This window comes from Macaca nemestrina, chromosome 11 (genome assembly GCF_043159975.1).
Source record: "Macaca nemestrina isolate mMacNem1 chromosome 11, mMacNem.hap1, whole genome shotgun sequence".
Lineage (NCBI taxonomy): Eukaryota > Metazoa > Chordata > Mammalia > Primates > Cercopithecidae > Macaca > Macaca nemestrina.
This window is the reverse complement of record NC_092135.1, coordinates 105,845,839-105,859,625: the sequence shown is the minus strand read 5'-3', so window position 1 is coordinate 105,859,625 and position 13,787 is coordinate 105,845,839. Positions and strand designations below refer to the sequence as shown.

The 13,787-nt window shown below is 49.5% G+C and overlaps 1 protein-coding gene across 1 annotated transcript; it reads left to right on the top strand.

Annotated features, from left to right (window-relative positions):
• Window positions 1–1,933: 1,933 nt before the first annotated feature.
• Window positions 1,934–5,760, top strand: LOC105468003 (frizzled class receptor 5). Its single transcript, XM_011717881.3, has 2 exons — window positions 1,934–2,575; window positions 2,845–5,760. The coding sequence occupies exon 2, from the start codon at window positions 3,101–3,103 to the stop codon at window positions 4,856–4,858; it is 1,758 nt and encodes a 585-aa protein (XP_011716183.1). The 5' UTR covers window positions 1,934–2,575; window positions 2,845–3,100; the 3' UTR covers window positions 4,859–5,760.
• The last annotated feature ends 8,027 nt before the right edge of the window (window positions 5,761–13,787 follow it).

Genomic DNA, 13,787 nt, shown 5'->3' with positions numbered 1-13,787 from the left:
CCACCTCAGCCTCCCAAAGTGTTAGGATTACAGGCGTGAGCCATGGCACCCGGCCTTTTAAACGTTTATTAATAGTTTTGATATCTGCGAAGTGATTGATATTTGTTCCTTTTTAACTTGGAGGCTGGGATTAATACACATGTTCTTCATTATTGCCCACAAAGCGTTGTTGATACACAGGAGGGGAGTGGCACTTCCGCAATTTATTCTTCCAACCTGTGCCAATGGGATCCGGGACAGGAGATCGACAGTAACCCGCGGTTGATCTGGATCTAATCCAGTTAGTCCAGTCCCTATTCCTTCAAGTGTCCCCAGGCCCTCTTGCCTATTTTCGCCCTTTGCCCAGTGAAAGGAAGAGTTTGGGGAGAAGGAAACAATTTAAATCCTCTTCCTAGGCGTGTGAATGTATTTCAAGAATGCTAAATACCTCAGTCTTCCAATCTAATTACAATACATAGAAAAGAGGCATTTTTAGGACACTTAAAACTTGTAGCATAATTGCGCAACTGAAGAGCGCCGCCGTGTCCCCGCCATCCGTGCGCCCTCCGACCCCCCACGGCGCGCGAGTGCGCGGCTTAGCAGCAGGCAGCCGGGGACTGGAGGGGACGGGGAGGCCGGCGCCGTGCCCAGCACAGAGCCCTGGGTTGGTATCGCTTCTCTCTGCGGGCGACTTCGGAACTGCCTGGGATTATAAACCACGACTAATAAAGGACTCACATCTTTCTGGGTCTTCTAAAGGCAGAAAGAAATCCACTTTCTTGTCACAACAAGAGTTTGTTAAGAGATGCAAAAGTAAAGGTCGAAGCCAGAGAGGCTGCGATAGTATGGGGGGAGGGGTGGCTACGATGGTGAATGCCGCTGCCTGACTACGTGGGTTCGAATCCCAGGGTTGCCATTTGGGCGGCGAATGGCAGGCGATCGGAATACGGAGGTGAACTTGCTTGCCGAGGTCGCCCTTTCTTGCGGGAACTACGACTAGCTCGGTTGCCTTGGCCAAGTCTGTCTCGGTTTCTTCACCTGTAGGGAATACCTGCCGCAGAATTGTTGTAAGGAGTGAGACCTTGTCTCAAGATGTAAACGGGCCGGGCGCGGTGGCTCAGGCCTGTAATCCCAGCACTTTGGGAGGCCGAGGCGGGCGGATCACGAGGTCAGGAGTTCGAGAGACAGCCTAACATGATGAAACCCCTTCTCTACTAAAAATACAAAAACTAGCCAGGCGTGGTGACGCGCGGCTGTAATCCCAGATACTCGGGAGGCTGAGGCAGGAGAATCGCTTGAACCCGGAGGCGGAGGTTGCAGTAAGCCGAGATCGCGACACTGCACTCCAGCCTGGGCGACAGAGCAACTCCGTCTCAAAAAAAAAAAAAAAAAAAAAAAAAAAAGGATATAAACGATTAACACTTTGTTAGGCACACAGTAAAAGGCTCAGTAAGTATTCTCTCTTCTTTCACACAGTTCCAAGACAGCGCAGAAGGGAGACAGCCACGCCTAAGAATGATTCCTTGAGCAATTCTTTCAAAGAAGCACTGAACTCTGTAAGGACGCTTAGCTGCAGACAGAAAGGGCAGGGGCCCTGGGAGCAAAGGTGCGTAAGCCAGGACGTTACAGGAGCGAGTCTTGCACCCAGGGCGCCGGCAGAGAACTCCGGAGGGACTTCTGGCGAGGGCTTCCCGCCCGGGTTCCCAGAGCGGCTTGATTAGCATTCGCCCCGCCTCCATCGCCTCCCGGTCTGCGATTGGTCAGCGCTCCTTGGCTGCCCGCTCCGGGCGGGGCCAGAGGGCGCCGGGGGAAAGGCCGAGCCCGCGGGGCAGTGGGCGGGGACGCGAGGAGAGCGTGGCTAGGCGGCCCACCAACCGCGCCCGGGCCTGAGGGGGCGGGGCCGGGGCGGGGCCTCCCGGCGGGCATTAGAAGCAGGTGACCCGGGCGGGGCGGGAGAGGGCAGCCAGCCTGCGGCCGTGAGTCCTCTGTGGTCGCCGCTGCGCGCGGTTCCGTGCTCGCCGGAGGTGGGCGAAAGGGTGCGAGAGCGCGGGGGAGGAGCCGAGCAGGGCACGTCCCGAGAGCGTCGCCACCGCCCCCAGGAGTCCACTGGAGCGCGGAGCCCCCTGCAGGGGAGGAGGCGAGCGGCGGGCGGGACGCGGCGGCCGGCGCGCACCATGCAGTCCCGGCCCGGCCAGCGCCGGCTGCTCGCGGTGCTGTGAGGCGGAGGGGTCCCACGGCTCCCGCCTCCCGCCTTCCTTCCGCCCAGGTGCTGCCAGGCGCGCTCGCCCTCCGTCCGGCTCCCGGCCCCGGGGAGACCACACGGCCTGCCCCTGCCCGGCTCCGTCTGGATCATGCGGGGGGCCCCCGAGGAGGAGAGGGCGAGTGACTGGCCTGCGCCGCGTCTGTTCTGGGGGCGCCCCCCTCTCTGAGTCGCCCCCACCTGCTGCCATGTGCCGCTGCCACGGGTACCCAGCCTGTCGCTAAACTTTCCCGGCGCCAGCCCGGCTCTGATTCGCGCTTCTCAGCGGAGTGACCCAGGGACGGAGGACCCAGGCTGGCTGCGGACTGTCTGCTTCTCTCGGCGGGATCCGTGGAGGTGAGAGCCTTCCATTTCTCTCTGTTCTTCTCCCGGTTCCTGTGCCCTTTTCCGGGAAGCTGAGGGTTCTGGTCTCCGGGCACTGCCTGGAGGGCCCAGCTTGGAAAGAAAGGGTGGGGGAGTCAGTAGTTTGGTTCCAGGAGGCGGAGCGGGGAGGAAAGGAAAGGGGTTAACTTAGAGATTTGGAGACCGCTCGCGGGGACCGAACCGTTGACGCCCCTCCAACAGGGAGTGGTTGCAATCTTTCTTCTCCCCCTTCTTTTTTAAAGAGTCCTTTCCCTGGGATCCGAGCCCTCACCGTCTCTCCTCAGCCCTATCCGGCGAGAAGCGGAGCGCTGCCAGCGGAGGCAGCGCCTTCCCGAAGCAGTTTATCTTTGAACGAATTTTTTTTAAAGGAAAAAGCAACCAACAGGTTGCCAGCCCCGGTGCAACACACGAGACGCCGGAGGGAGAAGCCCCGGCCCGGATTCCTCTGCCTGTGTCGGTCCCTCGCGGGCCGCTGGAGGCGAGGGGAGGGAGGGGGCGATGGCTCGACCTGACCCGTCCGCGCCGCCCTCGCTGCTGCTGCTGCTCCTGGCGCAGCTGGTGGGCCGGGCGGCCGCCGCGTCCAAGGCCCCGGTGTGCCAGGAAATCACGGTGCCCATGTGCCGCGGCATCGGCTACAACCTGACGCACATGCCCAACCAGTTCAACCACGACACGCAGGACGAGGCGGGCCTGGAGGTGCACCAGTTCTGGCCGCTGGTGGAGATCCAATGCTCGCCGGACCTGCGCTTCTTCCTATGCTCCATGTACACGCCCATCTGTCTGCCTGACTACCACAAGCCGCTGCCGCCCTGCCGCTCGGTGTGCGAGCGCGCCAAGGCCGGCTGCTCGCCGCTGATGCGCCAGTACGGCTTCGCCTGGCCCGAGCGCATGAGCTGCGACCGCCTCCCGGTGCTGGGCCGCGACGCCGAGGTCCTCTGCATGGATTACAACCGCAGCGAGGCCACCACGGCGCCCCCCAGGCCTTTCCCAGCCAAGCCCACCCTTCCAGGCCCGCCAGGGGCGCCGGCCTCTGGGGGCGAATGCCCCGCTGGGGGCCCATCCGTGTGCAAGTGTCGCGAGCCCTTCGTGCCCATCCTGAAGGAGTCACACCCCCTCTACAACAAGGTGCGGACGGGCCAGGTGCCCAACTGCGCGGTACCCTGCTACCAGCCGTCCTTCAGTGCCGACGAGCGCACGTTCGCCACCTTCTGGATCGGCCTGTGGTCTGTCCTGTGCTTCATCTCCACATCCACCACGGTGGCCACCTTCCTCATCGACATGGAACGCTTCCGCTATCCTGAGCGCCCCATCATCTTCCTGTCAGCCTGCTACCTGTGCGTGTCGCTGGGCTTCCTAGTGCGCCTAGTCGTGGGCCATGCCAGCGTGGCCTGCAGCCGCGAGCACAACCACATCCACTACGAGACCACGGGCCCTGCGCTGTGCACCATTGTCTTCCTCCTGGTCTACTTCTTCGGCATGGCCAGCTCCATCTGGTGGGTCATCCTGTCGCTCACCTGGTTCCTGGCCGCCGGCATGAAGTGGGGCAACGAGGCCATCGCGGGCTACGCGCAGTACTTCCACCTGGCTGCGTGGCTCATCCCCAGCGTCAAGTCCATCACGGCACTGGCGCTGAGCTCCGTGGACGGGGACCCGGTGGCCGGCATCTGCTATGTGGGCAACCAGAACCTGAACTCGCTGCGCGGCTTCGTGCTGGGCCCTCTGGTGCTCTACCTGCTGGTGGGCACGCTCTTCCTGCTGGCGGGCTTCGTGTCGCTCTTCCGCATCCGCAGCGTCATCAAGCAGGGCGGCACCAAGACGGACAAGCTGGAGAAGCTCATGATCCGCATCGGCATCTTCACGCTGCTCTACACGGTGCCCGCCAGCATCGTGGTGGCCTGCTACCTGTACGAGCAGCACTACCGCGAGAGCTGGGAGGCGGCGCTCACCTGCGCCTGCCCGGGCCCCGACGCCGGCCAGCCGCGCGCCAAGCCCGAGTACTGGGTGCTCATGCTCAAGTACTTCATGTGCCTGGTGGTGGGCATCACGTCGGGCGTCTGGATCTGGTCGGGCAAGACGGTGGAGTCGTGGCGGCGTTTCACCAGCCGCTGCTGTTGCCGCCCGCGGCGCGGCCACAAGAGCGGGGGCGCCATGGCCGCTGGGGACTACCCCGAGGCGAGCGCCGCTCTCACAGGCAGGACCGGGCCGCCGGGCCCCGCCGCCACCTACCACAAGCAGGTGTCCCTGTCGCACGTGTAGGAGGCTGCCGCCGAGGGACCCGGCCGAAGAGCTGACGGGAGGGGGGCGTTTTGTTTGGTAGTTTTGCCAAGGTCACTTCCGTTTACCTTCATGGTGCTGTTGCCCCCTCCCGCGGCGACTTGGAGAGAGGGAAGAGGGGCGTTTTCGAGGAAGAACCTGTCCCAGGTCTTCTCCAAGAGGCCCAGCTCACGTGTATTCTATTTTGCGTTTCTTACTGCCTTCTTTATGGGAACCCTCTTTTTAATTTATATGTGTTTTTCTTAATTTGTAACTTTGTTGCATTTTGGCAACAAAATTTACCTTTGCTTTGGGGGCTTTACAATCCTAAGGTTGGCGTTGTAATGAAGTTCCACTTGGTTCAGGTTTCTTTGAACTGTGTGGTCTCAATTGGGAAAATATATTTCCTATATGTGTGTCTTTAAAAAAAAATGTGAACAGTGAACGTTTCGGTTGCTGTGACTGGGAAGTTGTTGGGTGTGCTTTTTCAGCCAGCTCCTCCTTCTACTGCTTAAAGTATCCGTGATTATTTAAGGTGAGCTGCAGTTTATAGCCCCAGGTCATACCTAGGAGGGGAGCATAATGTGCTCAGGGCCTCTCCAAAGTGACAAGCTTAGGGAGTGCTTAGCGATTTTGTGTTCATCCTTGGCTTTGTTTATAGAGGGAGGTTCAGTTTCTTTTCTGTAGTGCTTGTAATAATTCTCACTCCTAACAGCACCATCGTTGTGTCTTGAATAAGTTAGAGGTAGCATTATAGAGGATCTGGCATAAATATTTGCAATAGTGAGAACCTAAGCGATGGTGACTGGTGGAGCTTGAATTTTAGGCTGGTGAGATGGCAGCCTTGTGCCTGAGAGGTAGTGGCTGGTTCTTAGGCTTCAGTGATCGCTTTTTTTTTTTTTTTTTTAAAGGAACTTGTGTTATAATTTTGGTAAAAGTATAAACCCACTCCCTCTGGACAATACTTAGCGATACTTGCTAACGGGGGCTCCTTTTTAAATGTAAGGACTAAAATGGATATACTTCCAATAATTAAAGTAAATTTCCAACACTTATTTGCTGCACCCCCCACCCCTCCCCCTTTATCATGTTAAACAGCCTTTTTGCTTTTCTTATTCCTCCTCTCCTGGAGAGCTGTGATTAGAAACCACACCCACCCTTGAATGAAGTGCTTGAACTGGGGGAAGGAGGCTGGCTACCTGTGAACAAACATTGGCCCAAATAAGGGAAAATAAGTGTCCCTGGACTTTGGACTAGTTTATAGCCAGATATTCCAAAAGCAGCAAGACGTTGCTCTCTGCCGTCTCTGAAAACAAAAGAGACCCACAACATGCTTGCACAACCTTTTAAAATATAGATCAATGTAGTGCTACCTCTATAGTTTTCTTCCTCTTCTGATAAAGCCTGTATATTGATCACACACACACACACACACACACATACACATACACATTGCAATTAGAGAATTTGGTTTGCTTTACTAGTCTGTTTAACTATTCCTTCATTCATTATGAAAGCCTATATTGATGAACACACACACACACAGAGGTTTCTTTGCTATTAGAAAATTCTGTTTGCTTTCCTAATCTGTTTAAGCATTCATTCATGAAGAGTGTGGGGCCATTACTGGGGAAGGGGGTGACAGTGCCTCAGCCAGCAAAATACCAATGACCAGGATTGGGGACTAAATTTAGGAAGCTAAAATGACCAGAGCAATTAACATTTGAGAAAGTCCTGTCTAGGAAAACAACTGGAGTCTAGGCATTTGTAATTCACTTATACCAAAGCTGGAAAAGTAAAATGTAAGCCTAGGTCCATTTTTATTTCATGGATGTTAAATAGACAAATGCATAGTTCCCAGAGGGAATTTAAACACTTCACTAGTGGGAAGAAACCTAGTATTAAAGTTTTAAGGACTCTCAAAAACTTCACATTTATCAGAATGCACTGCTCTTACCCAACTCATCCTCTGAATTAAAATTAAAATTTAAGTGGATTCTACAAAACTTCATACAAATAGCTACAGAACTTTGTGCCTATTTTATTCCTCTATTCTTCTAGGAAGAAGCCTCTTCCTAGAATCTTGAAATAGATCCCTTGACTGAGTGCCAATTCCTCTCCTGTTTTTCAAATGAGAGAACCTTTTCTGATCACCTTGACCTTTTCCCTCATTTCGTATGTCTTCCCAGAAAGTACACAGACTGCTCTGCTGCCTTCAGTCATTGTGCCTAATTTGAGTTGTCCCTCCTTCTTTGTGGAGAAATCTAGAAATGATGCACAGTGTATCCAAAAGTTGTGGGATGCAGTGGATGAAAGTGATTTAATTCATTTTTAGAATTTGTTTTTTTTTTTTCATTTTAGCAACATGCTGAACAACTAATTTACTTTAAAAATAAGCCAGTTAAAACAAAAGGATGCTAAGCTCAAGGGGGGGCAATATTAGTCGGGATCTTTGGGGTCTAATTCCAGACCAACTTTCAGAGGCACTTCTTTGTCTCTGTTCTCACCTCTGCTGTCCCTCTCTTCCCTCATCCCCTAAGAGAGACAAAGATAAAAGCCCACCTGCTTCCCTAAGTCTTACTGATATCAGCCACCCCAGGGGAGGGAAACTGGATCTACTTACGGCCACCCCCTGTTAACATCCATAGACTTACTTCCTCCAGTTTGCATTTGATTATGGAAACAAGTCATGCTCATGAAAACAATTGTAAAATAAAAGGTTATGGAGTAGTTCTGCAACTTCTTCACAGCCAGCTTTGTGAAGCTGGGGAGGATTTAGGGCCCATTGGAGTCTCTTATGTGTACAGCTTCAGGGCTATCCCTTTCAGTTTGATTTTAAGCAGTGCCTCACTTCATAGTTTAGCCAGTGAGGATTCGATTTAGGTAGGTTGTGTAAAGGAACTAATGGGACCTCTCAGTGAATCAGCTGGCCAGATATTAGGAAATCTTTTTAATTTCCATGATTTCCCTTCTTATATTTTGAAATGGTCAAATTGACTGGAAATAATTTTTCTTGGTGCCTTATTGGTTTATCCTTGCAAACCTTTGTCATATTTTCTCATGACCATTGCCAGTGACCAAGGCCCTTGTATGTGTTGTGTGTAATTGTGTGCATGTACAAGCTTAAATAACGTGCCGACAGCACTGTTTCAAAGTTGGTATTCATTAGGCTGTTTCCTCCTGGGCTGGAGCTGCACTAATCCTGACACCGGCTGCCAGGAGAAAACCTCATGGATCACACACCGAACCTTAATAACAGCATCCGTGACCTGCACTCTCCAGTACAGAATGGGAACCCCAGAGCTAGGAAATGTAGTTGTATATTTTAATGAACTGCTACCCCTGCCAAAGAAGCTTCTTTCACTTTTGTGCTCTACAGAAAGCCCAAGGGGGGTAGGAGGGACAAAGCTTTGAATAACTGCTTTCTAACACTAAATGTGGCCAACAGGACAGAGCACATCACACATATAGGCAGGTGTGAGGGACAGTGGCTAAGAATTGCCTGCTCCCTCTGCATGCTCTTTCTTGTTTCCAAAGTCCAATCAAGTGATCCTGGGAAAGAAATCTGTCTGGATTGGGGAGGGTGGTTCTGAAAGAACTGCCAAGATGTTAAAGAAGGGTGAAGAGTAGACAGAATGTAAGTAGCTAACCTGAGTCAAGACTCTCAAAAGCTAGCAGCCTGATGACAATAGGATTTATTTCAGCCAGGATAATGTCTCTCTGTGAGTACATCATTTTAAGACAATGACTTCATGTTGTTACAAACTCTGTATAGTATGTATGTTTTGTGGGTTGTATATATACATAATATATATTATATATATATGAGAGATTTGGTGACTTTTGATACGGGTTTGGTGCAGGTGAATTTATTACTGAGCCAAATGAGGCACATACCGAGTCAGTAGTTCAAGTCCAGGGCATTCAGTACTTTTTTTGATTTCCACATATGTATAGTGCCTATCCCATGCAGTAGTCACTGTCATGTTAAATCCAGAAGTTACCCCAGAGCCAGTGATATCTTATTTGTAGACAATCAATTTGAATCCATACGTTATTACTGGCAGATGATACATGATTACAGTTCTGAATCTGTAACACTTACAAAAGGAAACCCAGAGCAGCTTGATGAGTTTTTCTTTCTGCTTCGTTCCTGGGAGTCAGTACAAACGGCAGTTGTATGTGGTTATGTTAGTCTCAAGATACTTAATTTGTTGAGCTTACTTCAGAAAACTTTTGTATGTATTATATTTGTGGGAAGGTAAAATAATGGTTTGAGATTTTTATCAAATATGAAGATTAGTTATTTATGAAAAACAAAGAAATGTCTATTTTTCTTTGTTCCCAATTAATGTAGATAAATTTTAAAATGCATTAAAGTAATGGTAAAGACAATAAAAAGATGCTGTAGAAGTCTTTTTCTCCTCATGTTTTTATGGAGAGACACTGCTTTCTAAGAGTATTTGAGGAGATATATGGATTCTAACTTCATAATCAGGTTTTTCAGATGTACTTAAAATATAAGCAGCAAAAATTTTATTAGTAAGTAAAATCAAGCAAATTGCAATCACCAGAAACAGAACTAGTGAAGAAACATGTTTTACTTGAATATATTTCCTAGGTCTCACGCCTGCCGATCCTGTGATTGTCTCGTGATTCACTTGATGAAGGGAGATACATGGAAGAACAGAGACTTTGCCTGAGATTGCGTTCTATTTTATAAGCCCTCCATTTATACTGAACCAATTTGATTAGAGATGATGCTGTTTTGTGTGTCTGGTTGGAGGGCAGGAACTCCCAAAACTTTATCATCCAGCAGTGGGATCTGCAACTTGGTATTGCGCTCTAAATACAAGTCAGGGAGCCCAGAAGAGACAGTGAAACTGACTGAGCTGGCTCTTCCCTGATCATCTGGACAGATGCTTAGTGAGCCTGAGATATATTGTCAGACCACCTTCTACTGATGCTGCTTTGGCAAAATGCAGATTAGCCACCAGTCTACCAAACACCACCTCATTTTAATGCCTGGTGTGTCAGTGTTCTCCACCAATGCTCTGAGACATAAGCATGTTGGAGAACATGGGTAATTAGCTTAAAATATTTGTAGGAGACAACATAAATCCAATAAGAAGTTAGCAATATGAGAGTGTGTAATTCAACGTCAAGGTGAACACTAGGAACTTTATTAGATTGATGCGTAAGGTAGTTAAGAGAGGCAGACTAGAATATATAGCTGAGTTGGCCGGGCACAGTGGCTCACGCCTGTAATTCCAGCACTTTGGAAGGCTGAGGCGGGCGGATCATGAGGTCAAGAGATCAAGACCATCCTGGCCAACATGGTGAAACCCCGTCTCTACTAAAAATACAAAAAATTAGCTGGGCGTGGTGGCGTGTGCCTATAGTCCCAGCTACTTGGCTGAGGCAAGAGAATCACTTGAACCTGGGAGGCAGAGGTTGCAGCGAGCTGAGATTGCGCCACTGCACTCCAGCCTGGCGACAGAGTGAGACTCTGTCTCAAAAAAAAAAAAAAAAAAAAAGAAAATATAGTTGAGTTGAATCCTAAGAGAAGAGGAACTGTACCTTACATGTCCAGGACACGGTAGTTAGCACATCTTCCCCGTGCTTTCTTGTCATTCATTTTTCCCCATTGGTAAAAGGGTCAAAGGGCAAAGTCTCAAGCTGGAACAGAGAGAAGGACTGTTGGGCTTAGAAGGGTGCAGAAATAGGCCGGGCACAATGGCTCACGCCTGTAATCCCAGCACTTTGGGAGGCCAAGGCGGGCAGATCACCTGAGGTCGGGAGTTCGAGACCAACCTGACAAACATGGAGAAACCCTGTCTCTACAATTAGCCAGGCATGGTGGCCCATGCCTGTAATCCCAGGTATTCGGGAGGCTGAGGCAGGAGAATCACTTGAACCTGGGAGTCGGAGGTGGCGGTGAGCCAAGATCACGCCATTGCACTCCAGCCTGGGCAATAAGAGTGAAACTCCATCTCAAAAGAAAAAAAAAAAGAAGGTTGCAGAAATAGGTGGGCCCAGGGTAATATTGGTAACAATGGTTCTTTTAGTGATTTAGTTACACAGCTTGTTCGTTTGTCCGTGGATGGTAACAGGGTTGAGAGGCAGAGTGGTTATGAGCATGGATTTGGGAGCCAGACTTATTAGCAGTTCACGTCCCAGCTCCACCACTATGTGTCATGTGATCCTGGACACAATCTCTGGGTATTTCAGTTTTCTCATTTGTGAAAAGGGGGATTTATATTTTAGGGTTAAAAAGATTTAAAGGATTGACTCAGATTAAGGCAAAGTTAAGTAAAACAATGGGGAAGCCGCTGTTCAGACATGGAATGAAAGAGAGATTAGGTTTTCAAATTTGTATTTGCTTAAGGATCATTTGAGGTTCATGTTAAAAATATCAATTCCCAGATCTCAGCCCCAGGAATTGAGATTCAGTAGCTCTGGGGCACAATAAGCTATTTTTTAAAAAAATAAGCTTTTAACTTTGGAATAATTTTAGATTTACCAAAAGTTGTGAAAATCAGTTTCTGTATGCCCCTTACTCATTTCCCAATGTTAACATTTGTTAAAATGCAGACTTCATCAGATTTTCCACTAATGTTTTTTTATCTGTTCCAGGATCCAGTGCAGGACACCACATTGCCTTTAGAGAAGCTTTGTTTTTCACAGGCACTTTCAGCTGATGAGAGGCAGGTGGGTTGGGGACCACATCGTGAGAATCACTGGGACATTTAAAGAACTGGACAACAATTGCTGCATCCCCAAACTGGGGAGATGAATGCAATTTTAAAGCAGAAGGGAATAAAGTAGTGGAGAAGGTAGATATAGAAGGTTGATTTTAGAGTTAGAGATGGAATGCTCTCCACTAGATGAGGAGGGTTACTTTAAAGAAGGCATCTAATGCCAGAGGAAATAGTAGATTTTGGAAGGTGCAGATGCCACTTAGTCCGCAGCCTAGATTGAGGATATATGACTAGGGTTGTGAGCAAGTCAGGAGAACGAGTAAGTGCAGTAAGTTGGGAACAGCTGCTTTGGGGAACACAGGTGGGCTCAAATAGGTGATGAAAGGGAATTACAAGAGGCTTGTTAGCCTGTGAGACTCATGAAACCTGCATGTCCTAGAACCTGATGCTAATGCTTTGGTAGTGGGTCACAGTGACCAATATCAAGCATTGCCACATTGGGTCAGGGTGAGGCTGGGATGGTATTGTTGAGGGAGGGTCCTAAGGATCTTCACCTAAAAGTGAAGGAGCGGGTGGAAGACAAGGTGCATAAAACACTTGAAGCTCCGCCTTTGTCAGAGAGTTCTCACACTGAGCAGACACAGGAGCCACCAGCTAGGGGGTGGCAGGTAAACATTTGTAGAATAGAGGTTAAGAAGACGAAGCAACAGATTTTTTTTCCCCCCTTAAAGCTAGCAGTCTAATTTGGGAATCTTTTGAAGTAGATAATACTGATAGCCCATTGAAGACCTTAGGTTCTGGGACCATTACTGAATTTTCCTAATCGCATTCCAATTGCTTTGCTCCCTTACAGCAGTTAATTACCAAACCTGTCCCTTTTATTTTTTTTTTTTTGAGACGGAGTTTCGCTCTTGCCTCAGTCTCTTGCGTAGCTGGGATTACAGGCACGTGCCACCACACCAGGCTAATTTTTCTATTTTTAGTAGAGACGGGGTTTCACCATGTTGGCCAGGTTGGTCCCTAACTCTTGACCTTAGGTGATCCACCCACCTCAGTCTCCCAAAGTGCTAGGATTACAGGCGTGAGCTACCGCACCTGGTTAAATCTGTCCCTTTTTAAAGACTGTTAACCTTTTTTCATTGGACTCGGGATTCCTCTTAATTTCTATACCATTTCACTTTCACAGTTAGTTGTTCTTCCTGCACCCTAGATATCCTAAACCACAAACATTCTTAAAATTTCACATTTAAGTGCACGTTCTCTCCCTTGTCAAATAGTTAGATGGAAATTGCCTTAGAAACCAGATTGCTCCTGTATACTAAGGGGAGCAGGCTTCACTGAAGGGCTCCTAGGTATTGCCTGCTGGCACGATGTCAGTCAGCCCCAGCCAGGTCTACCAGATGGGTAAGTAGGCAGAAGTTAGACTTTAAGGTAATACAATCCTTAATCTGTTGAGAGGTGCTAGGTGTAAACTACAGATTCTGCACAAAAACTAGCACTTACCTGGGAGAGTTCTCTGCCAGCTGTCTTTTCCAAGTAGTACTATACTCAATAAGCCTGCTTGAGGCTGGTGTGGTGGCTCATGCCTGGAATCCCAGCACTTTGGGAGGCCAAGGCGGGGAAATCATGAGGTCAAGAGATTGAGACCATCCCAGCCAACATGGTGAAACCCCGTCTCTACTAAAAATACAAAAATTAGCTGGGGATTGTGGCGCATGACTGTGATCCCAGCTACCTGGGAGGCTGAGGCAGGAGAATCGCTTGAACCCGGGAGACTGAGGTTGCAGTGAGCCAAGATTGCGCCACTGCACTCCAGCCTGGCAACAGAGCGAGACTCCATCAAAAAAAAAAAACAAAAAAAAACCAAGAAAACCCCAAAAATTAGCCAGGCATGGTAGCACACACCTGTAATCCCAGCTACTCAGGAGGCTGAGGCAGGAGAAGCGTTTGAACCCGGGAGGTGGAGGTTGTAGTGAGTCGAGATCATGCCACTGCTCTCCAGCCTGGGTGACAGAGCAAGACTCCGTCTCAAAAAAAAAAAAAAAAAAAAAGCCTGCTTGAGAGTCCGTCATAACTATCTTAAATGTAGTTAGGGAGAAAGGCTGGGTGATGAAAGATTCTAGTTAACCTGCATACTGTGGCTAAACTAGTTCCCAGAAACACTACAGAGCCTGAACACAGAATCAAGACTGAATTTGTTTTCTGATTAAAATCGGCTTTGGCTTAAAAAA

Coding starts and splice junctions, on each gene's coding strand:
- LOC105468003 (XM_011717881.3), top strand. CDS start 3,101: ATGGCTCGACCTGACCCGTCCGCGCCGCCCTCGCTGCTGCTGCTGCTC.